The 10,035-nt window shown below is 41.9% G+C and overlaps 1 protein-coding gene across 1 annotated transcript in view; it reads right to left on the reverse strand.

Moving 5' to 3' along the window:
• The window catches only part of LOC308077528 (sodium channel protein type 3 subunit alpha-like), a gene marked incomplete at both ends in the record, with an annotated part of 152,644 nt that overhangs the window by 139,947 nt on the left and 2,662 nt on the right, over window positions 1-10,035 (reverse strand). Inside the window, 4 exon segments of the mRNA XM_080418276.1 lie at window positions 2,813-3,055; window positions 6,034-6,125; window positions 9,041-9,169; window positions 9,464-9,544. Coding sequence (XP_080274402.1) covers window positions 2,813-3,055; window positions 6,034-6,125; window positions 9,041-9,169; window positions 9,464-9,544 — 545 coding nt within the window.

The raw sequence follows: 10,035 nt of genomic DNA on the forward strand, positions 1-10,035 counted from the left end.
TGTATCAGCAGTGAAGCCGGTGAAAACTATTTACAATGTAGCCATTTAGCGGACGCTCTTTATCCAGAGCGACTTACAGTAAGCAAGGTAAACACATAACCTACATCAAATCCAGAGAGATATAAAAAAAAAAAATAGTATGTACATTGAAACTATAGAAAATATAGGATTCCAGGTCAACAAATGAACCTGGCATATCTAAGCAGCGATAGTTTGGAAGAGACACAAGCCAACTTCCAGGAGGTGCAAACACCTCTGAAATATATCTCTAGTGACCATTCATAAACACAACCTATCACACATAACCTCCACCTACAGCGTGTCAGAGCCATATCCAGGTATTAATTACACTTGATTAAGTTGACAAAAAAGTATTTTGGCAGGCCTTGACGACGCCGTAATGCCTGATTTATACTTCGAAATGAGTCTATCTACAAGCTTCTGGATCTCTTCTCCACTAGTCCCTCCATAACATGTTTGTGTAGTTTTTATTTGAATTGACAAAATTGTCAATTTAATTAGTCATAGTTTTAGTCATCATAGCTTAGTTTTTATTTAGTTTTCGTCGGACGAAATTAACACTGCAACAGTGCAAGTTGAATTTGAAATACTTTTACGATACTTTTACTCTGCATGGCGATGCATTGTGAGGTTGTAGATTGGCTATTTTCACTAGCTTGTGAAAGCAGGGGCCCTGCAGGGGGGGGCTAGCAGGGGGGCAGTCAGATACGCTGTTCTTCTACGTGTCACAAGACTGACGATGACATGAATGAGAGGAGACCAGATAACATTAAGAAGAACTTACTGCTGGAGGAGAGAGGAGAGGAGAAAACATAGAATAAACAACCTGTTTATTCTATTCTCTTCCTCCTCTGTATTAATCTCTCAAGACAGATTGTGCTAGCAGCGGAATCTGTCAGCACCACTGGCCTAAACATGTAGTGTTGTTGTTAGTAGGAATAAACACAGAAGCACCCGGGAGGAAGTGGACGAAGAAAGAGGAGGAGCCACACACGCGCACACACACACACACACACACACACACACACACACACACACACACACACACACACACACACACACACACACACACACACACACACACACACACACACACACACACACACACACACACACACACACAGAGAGTAGCAGTGAATGTGACAGTGAAGACAGGCAGTAGCTTACATGATGCAGGCCTGTCACGCTATGCGCGCGTGCACGCGCGCGTGTGTGTGTGTGCGTGCGTGCGCGTGTGCGTGCGTGCGTGCGTGCGTACATACATGCGTGTGTGTGTGTCACTTCTTGTATGCATGTCGGCTGAACTGCTTGTGTGTGCCTTTTGACAAATCATGCCCCTAACAGCCTGACAACTGTGTGTGTGTGTGTGTGTGTGTGTGTGTGTGTGTGTGTGTGTGTGTGTGTGTGTGTGTGTGTGTGTGTGTGTGTGTGTGTGTGTGTGTGTGTGTGTGTGTGTGTGTGTGTGTGTGTGTAGGTGTGTGTACGTGCGTGTGTATGTAGGGGCTGACGTCAGTAGTTAAGCACACTGCCAACTTGACATTGTCCAGTCCATTTAGGAAATACCAATCACACACACACACACACACACACACACACACACACACACACACACACACACACACACACACACACACACACACACACACACACACACACACACACACACACACACACACACACACACACACACGTGTCATTGTGTACACACACAGTGAGCCATTGTTATAGAAGACACTTTCTGTCAAGTCATCATTCAATCGTTTACGTCAAATAACAGATCTTCAAGCCCACAACACGTCTCAGATGCATTGTGATCTTGAAGATCTGCTATTTTCTGTCCCTATAGAATTCTGTCCACCTCTGCCGGCTGAAGCAGACTTCGTATCGTTCGGCACGGCATCGTTCGGCACAGCGAATCGCTCGCCTGGCGGTACCCTAATTGAGCGTTTTCTGTTTGCAAGGCTGTGTTTATTTGGTGCCGATTGTAAATGGATTTTGTCTGCTAGGCTAATATGTAGGCTACGTCTCAGTGAAGGTTCCATTGAAAAATATTCATTAGCCATTGTGCTAACTAGTAAAGCCATTGTGCTAACTAGTAAAACATAGCTGGTGACGGCGGAGGGGCGAACGGCGCATTATGCATTTGGCATTGTGGTTGCATGTCGCCCTGTTTCTAAGAAGTGTTTATGTTGCCCAGGGTTATGGTCAGAAAGACCTCAATAGGTCTCTACCCACCCGATGCCTTCCTTGTAGTCTACCAGATGTGCCATTACCAGACTACAGGGCCCATAATAAAGTGTTTTCTTCTGATAAAGGGATTATCTCCTCAAAGCATCAGAGCTTTATCATGGTCTCAGTCCTAAGGAGGTAAGATTAGATGATGTTAAATGAAAAAGTTAATGAAAATTCATCAACTTAAGTTTAATTATGACACCACATGAAAATGTAATATTTGCAACTGATGTTGATTATCCATAGGCTATACATAACAACGTTTTCTTTTGTAATATGTACTTTCAGGATGTAATGATCATTAGACTCAGAGCAATAACCCACTTATCTCCCAGGTTCCCTCCCCAGTCAGAGTTATCAGTTTGAATGAATGTAGAATTATGTGCAGGATGTAATTTGTATATTGATGTGAGTGGACTTAATTTAACTGACTAACCCTTTTTTGAATATTGAATTTTAAAAGAAAAAAAACTCTCTCACACACTTATGCCAGTGTGCCAGTGATCACCCTCCCCAATCAGTTGGCAGTCAATGAGTTAACAGTATTATACATTCGTACCTTCATCGTTGACAAAGTCCCTCATGTTGCTCCAGGTCTTGTTGTTACAGTAGAAGGAGGCGTTGACCGGCAGGGAGCCGTTGACGCAGTGGGCCGCGGAGCGGACACACTTCTGCCTGAGGTTCCCCATGAAGAGCTGCAGGCCGATGAGCGCGAACACGCTGAGACAGAACACCGTCAGGATCATTACGTCCGCCAGTTTCTTCACTGACTGGATGAGTGCTCCTACGATGGTCTTCAGACCTGAACACACACACATGGACGCACGCAGCAATGTAAACGCCGTCGAGGTTAAAGTCAAGAATGTGTCAAGTATCTTGAATAAATATCCCAGTTTTAACCAGTTATTAACTCTGTCTCTGCCAGACTTATTTCTGGCTGTGTTTGCCCACTGCCAGCGATTTAGTGTTTTTTATAACTTTAACATTTTCACTTTTTTTTCCCCCATTATGATCACAAGTCCAATCGTTTATAAACACACCTGCGATACGTGCACGGCGCTCAGACACCAGACATTCCGATCGGGCGGAGTCTGTACTTGAACTGCTTTTTCCCTCTACACCTTATTTCTTTGCCAAAAACAACCGATCTTGCAACAAGCTTGCAACGCGTCACAACGTGTGTCATTTTAGATTTTAGCGTTGGCTATTCATAAATAGCAGATGTACAAGCTCCACAGCACGTCAGTTTGCGCCGCGCTGAGAGCTTGTACATCTGCTATTTTTGAAAATGTGTGTTTAAAGTGTTTGAAAAACTTTGATTACGGTAGTCTTTTTATTTTATATTTTTCTCAATTATTTCCAAACTCTTTGGTCCATGACTTGGAAACTGATGTCAGATTGTCCACTCAGTACAGATCACTACTACAATTAAAACAAAAATGATTTCATACAGTATACTCATATTAACCAGAATGAACAAAAGTCTCTATTTCAGGCATTAAAATATGATTGGTATCAGATGAAAACCACACAACTGCAAATCTAGAATCAGATTTTCTCTTTTAAATTACCCAACACATTATCACATCCATATCCATGACTCAATTCTAAAATATGGATTAAACATGGTTAATAGAAACGCCGATCAGCACCAATCAACAGGCGCTGATCAGAAAGTGGTACCAGCAGGTGAATGGGAGAAGGCATTGACTTTCAAGGAACCCTGGATACTGTCATCCCAAATACCAAAAAGGTATACAGGGATCCGAGGTTCTGTGCTGGTTCACAAACACACTGTGAAATACTGACTGTTGTTTTAACTATGACATTTACACTGAGGATGTTACTTTACATGGCCTCAGTAATGTTTTTTTTTAAAATATATTTACTCTGAAACTGAACTGTGAAGATGGGAGGTTTTCATGTGATGCAAAAATTATTCTCAAAATGTCACTGTTAAAAACGTACAATCAAAAACAGACCGACAACAAAACAACAAAAAACACTAATATTTGAGAGACACATGGTAAGTACACGTGGAACCAAACACAACACGACAAACAAACAACAAGCCAAACCCTTCACCACAAAAAAACAAAAAAACAAAGAAACAAACAAACACAAATACAGTACAAACATTCTTTTAATGTTTTTACTGATTAAAATATATCTCATTCCTTGGAAGAAGACGCTACAAAATAGAAGTTTCACTAACAATTCAGTCCCGTGATCTAAATTTCACTCGCGTCGTCTGATGATTGTATTTTCTTATTTCTGTTTTATGGACACATTGCTAATGTAGCGTTTGTAGGCTAATGAATAAACGGTGACCATGGTTATGATTGTGACTTCTGTTATAACATGCTTAATTCATGCTTATAACGTCACCAGTGTGTCATGATTATGAACTGTTGAGGTTCAAGTTGTACTCTGTCACGCCTAAAGCTTCGGATCTGGTCCGCAATCGACCCAATCGCGAGACGTACACGTGAGAGTACAATTTAGGCGTTAGCATGTCTGAATAATGTCCATAGCATGCTACTAGCATGTTAAATGATCTCATTATATATCCTGATGAAGACATGTTAATATTAGCATGCAGAGTGGTACACAGAGGCTAGCCAAGCTATCAATTAAATACTGAAATTTGCGTTATGCTTTTCAAATATGTTTTTTCTTCAGTCACCATTTTATTGTCTTATGGGGGAAAATATTTTGGCAAATTTTTAGTTTTAGTTTAGCACTTAGCATGTTAGTTAATGTGACTAACAGTGGCCTTGTCTTCCAAAGTTGATGCTAATGCTGCCAACAAACCACACACTCGGATTTTCACATAAACTTGTAAATCATTTTCCATGATAACTGACAATAATTGGGAAGAAAAATAGCTGGCCAAAGTTTCAAAAAATATATATATAGTGAAGTAATAATCTCTTATTTTATTGAATAAGTGATTGTGCTTCACTACAGTGCATGGTAGACTAACAAGACTTTATCAAGGCCTTATTACGAGTGCATCAACTTGATGCAGCTTATTGCCGCAATAAGGCCACAGATAGATAAAGTATCACCAAAAATTCCCAGAATAAGATTCATGAGATATATGCATTAGAATTAAATAGCAATGTAGCTATTTAACAATTAATGATTAGAGCTCAAGTGATCATCTGCTCATTATTGGGCCATTCTGTAGATTTTTGTGTTGTTTCTTGAAATGTGCCACTAATCCTCTGATGTCCACTCAGTATTTAGAAAAACACTAAAAACGATTTAATGTAGAAAGTATGTCGTGTAGTCTTAGTGAATACAACGTCATACTATACATACTACATAAGTGCATACTAAGTCTTACTATGCATACTACGTAAGTGCATATAAGTCTTACTATGCATACTACGTAATTGCATGCTAAGTATTGCTATGCATACTAAGTGCATACTAATCTTAAAGCATACTAAGTCTTACTATGCATACTACGTGCATACTAATCTTAAAGCATACTAAGTCTTAATATGCATACTAAGTGCATACTAATCTTAGCATACTAAGCATACTAAGTCTTAATATGCATACTAAGTGCATACTAATCTTAGAGCATAATCAGTCTTAGTATGCATATTGAGTGCATACTAGTAGTGCACACTATCTAGTAGGTTAGCATTGTGTATTTGTGTTGCATACTAGTTAGTGTTTAGTATGCACACACAGCCATTCAGTGAGTTCCTCCGTGCTTCGGGGCGGACGGACGGACGGACGGTTGGATGCTCAACCATTCCTCACCTGGGATGACCGAGATGGTTTTGAGCGCTCGCAGCACCCTGAACGTCCGCAACGCCGACACGTTACCCAGGTCCACAAACTCTGTCAAATATCTGCAGCCGGCGAGCCAGCCAGGACACAGGCACAGACACAGACACACAAACACACACACAGAGACAAACACACACAAAGAGGTATGACAACACGGCAACAGTGACACCAACAAGCCAACGGAGAGAGAGGGAGAGGGAGGCAAAGATGGAGAGAGAGAGAGAGAGAGAGAGAGAGAGAGAGAGAGAGAGAGAGAGAGAGAGAGAGAGAGAGAGAGAGAGAGAGAGAGAGCGTGCACGCTTGATACAGAGTGTGGCAGAGGGAGGGGGCGGGGTTAAGGATCACAGCCCTGCAATTGATCGAAAAAGTAGGAAGTGGAGGGTGTGGGCGGGGTTTTGAAGACTGCGACACACGGCAGAGCTCAGATGGCACAGAGAGGGACATTAAACAGCGACGTTCACAAATGTCATCGTTGGGTTGTGTGCCCAGCGTAGCGCCTCCTGGTGGCCTGGCCTTACCTGGGATGACCGAGATGGTTTTGAGGGCCCTCAGCACCCTAAAGGTTCTCAGAGCCGTGAGGTTCCCTACTTTGATAAACTCTGTTAGCATCCTGCAGGGGGCGGTATAAACCACAGCGCCCCAACAGGCGGAAGAGGTTTAGCGACACAGAGAGGAAGAGAGAAGATGAGAGATCAGGGTTATTAGAGGTCACTCTAAAACTAAGGAAATAACGAAAAAAAAAATTATATAACATTTGAATGAAATTGAAAAAAAAATAGACGTAAAAAGGTGATGAATTGAAATTCTCCAACCACTAGTATCTAACAGCAGATGCATAGAAGACAGACAGTCCACAGGGACATGGGTGAACAGGTTCAGATTCAATCAGACCGGCCATGAGAGCCACAATGGCGCCATGTCAGTGAGCCAGGGACAGACATCGTGGGGCCCATCTTGCACGCCGCCTAAACCTTTTTGCCATTTTTTACTATTTTGAAAAACATTTTAAAGTATTTCAAATAGCCAATCTACAAGCTCACAATGTGTCGATGTAGATCGGCTAGTTGAACAATTTTAAAATATTTTTAAAAATATAAAGATATGGCTAGTAAGTTTAGGCATTAGGGGTAAGGCGAGATATAGGGCCATTTGGCTCCACAGCGGTGGGGCTGAACATGATGTAGCACTACAGCCTTCCATTAAAGATCATATTACAACTGATTATATGATCCTTGTTTAAAGTCATAGTATGTAGCTTTGACCATGTGTTTACATAACAAAACTATACTGTATATAATGTTTACTAACTGTTGAAGGATGCTTTGTCTAAAGCCATAGTATGTAACTTTGCCCATGTGTTTACATAACAAAGCGCCTATAAAGCCCATGACCCACGTAATTCCAACACACTTTTGCTAGTTCGGGATGGCCCAGGGGAGAAGACAGGGTTAAGCAAATATCAATGGTGTTGGTATTTAAAGGGATAGTTCACCCCAAAAATGTTTTTTTTTCCTATCGATTACACACCCCATGGAGATGTGAATTCATGGAGATTTTTTTGAATTTTAAAATTTGATGACCGGCAGAAAGATGCTAATGTCTCCGGCAGGAGACTCAAAGTTGACACTTTGAGTCTCCCACCGGAGACGCCGCTGCTCATCAAATTATTGGCTTAGGAATGCGACAAAAACGAAAAAAAGAATTCAAGTCTCCATGGGATGTGTAATGGATAGAAAAAAAAGTCAATTTGGGGGTGAACTATCCCTTTAAGATGTTCAGAGGGACATTGCCCTCACTACTTCTCCAGAGTGAGTGACACCCACAGAAGCAGCAGCAGAAGAGGGCTGCACTTAAGATCTGGTTCGCCCGAAATTTTGAAAAAACATGGGAAAGATTCTCATTCCACTACTCTGCCACCGTAATGTGGAATGCCCTGACATCATCCATTAAAAGATGTGAATCACTGGTGTCTTTCTAAACTGGCCAGACAAAGCTTCTATCAGAAAACTGCAAGTGGAGTTAGATTTTAAATCCCCTTGAAATGATTTGTTCTCCTCTATAAATATAGCTATTTGTATTGGAAAAAGTCCCCAGACTTTTTTGTGTTATCCTTTTAGCCTAATGTCTTACTGTGGGCTACCTCTGTGCTGTTTAAATGTTTTGACTCTTAAAGCATTCAATCAATCAATTACTTAATCAATTAATCTCTCAATAAATCAATCAAAAACCATATATAAAATGTTTGCTGACTGATGAGGGATGCTTTGTTTAACCTTTCACTTTTTAAACTCGAATGCGGACTAAAGCTTGATTTCTACTTTGTCATAGCCTACGACTGTGTCGCGTGCCAAAAATAGCCGACGCACTAGCTCACAAGGCGTCGCATCCTTGTGAGCTAGTGCGTCGGCTATTGTGAGCTAGTGTGACACCGGTGTACAACGAAGTATAAATTAGGCATGAGCTTAATATTAAAAACCAAACAGCATGCTATCGTCACTAGCCTGCAGCTAACCGCTAGCAGCTAACCGCGAGCAACTAGCGGCTAAAGACCAACAGATGGCAAATAAAAGCTAAAAACTGGCAACTGACAGCGAGCAGCTGACGGCTAATAGCAGATATTTAACAAGCTATCACGTGTGTGTGTGTGTGTGTGTGTGTGTGTGTGTGTGTGTGTGTGTGTGTGTGTGTGTGTGTGTGTGTGTGTGTGTGTGTGTGTGTGTGTGTGTGTGTGTGTGTGTGTGTGTGCGTGCGTGCGTGTGCGTGTACGTGTGTGTGTGTGTGTGTGTGTGTGTGTGTGTGTGTGAGAGAGAGGAGACATATGTGTCCTGTCCCGCCAAATGCCCATCTGATCGCAATAAGACCCTTCCAGTTCAAGGACACACACACCCCCTCCAGTGTGTAAGTGTGTGTGTGCGTGCGTGTGTGTGTGCGCGTGTATGTGCATGTGCGTGTGCGTGTGCCTGTGCATGTTACTCACGCCATGACAATGACACTGAAGTCCAGCCAGTTCCAGGGGTCTCTCAGGAAGGTGAAGGGTCCGATGCAGAACCCCCTGGCCAGGATCTTTATCAACGACTCAAATGTGTAGATACCTGTGAAGGTATACCTGAGAGAGATAGATAGATAGATAGATAGATAGATAGATAGATAGATAGATAGATAGATAGATAGATAGATAGATAGATAGATAGATAGATAGATAGATAGATAGATAGATAGATAGATAGATAGATAGAGGATGAAAATGAAGATTTGGTAAACAAAGCAAATTATTTATTGAGTGTGTCTCACAACAGACAGACAGACAGACAGACAGACAGACAGACAGACAGACAGACAGACAGACAGACAGACAGACAGACAGACAGACAGACAGACAGACAGACAGACAGGTACTTACTCGAGGTATTTGGCCCAGTAGGCAGGTTCAGACATGGCCATGAAGCAGCAGTTAGTGAGGATGGTGCACATGATGATCCAGCTGAAGATCGTTAACCGGCTCGTTAAGGAAAAAAATACATACTGGACTAGCCTGGTAAACCCTCCCTCCGGAAATCTCATTTCTATTTGATTCCAGGAGTGAGTCTGGCCTGATCGCCCATTCTGCAATATTGGCTGCGGGCTGGAGTTGGGCGGGAGTAATACAGTTGACTGACAACCCCTTCAGCCAATGATAATTTTTCCCCTTCAGCCAATCAGCAGTTCACCAGTCTAATGTGACGCAACGGGACTGTTGAGACGTTCATGCCCAAAATGGGTTGCCTTATTCGGATACATGGGTGTCACTGCCCACCCCTACCGGTTCTCTACATTTTTATTTTTAAATAGGCTTTGTCATGATTAATTGACCACATATATGAAGTTAAACAAGTAAATTCTATCCAAACGATATCTTATAAGTAAATTCCGTGCCTCAAAATAGAAGTTAGAGAGCTTTTTGAAGTAAAAAAATAGCGGAGAATATCGCGGACA

This window comes from Gymnoscopelus braueri (assembly GCF_963280865.1).
Source record: "Gymnoscopelus braueri genome assembly, chromosome: 21".
NCBI classification, from domain to species: domain Eukaryota; kingdom Metazoa; phylum Chordata; class Actinopteri; order Myctophiformes; family Myctophidae; genus Gymnoscopelus; species Gymnoscopelus braueri.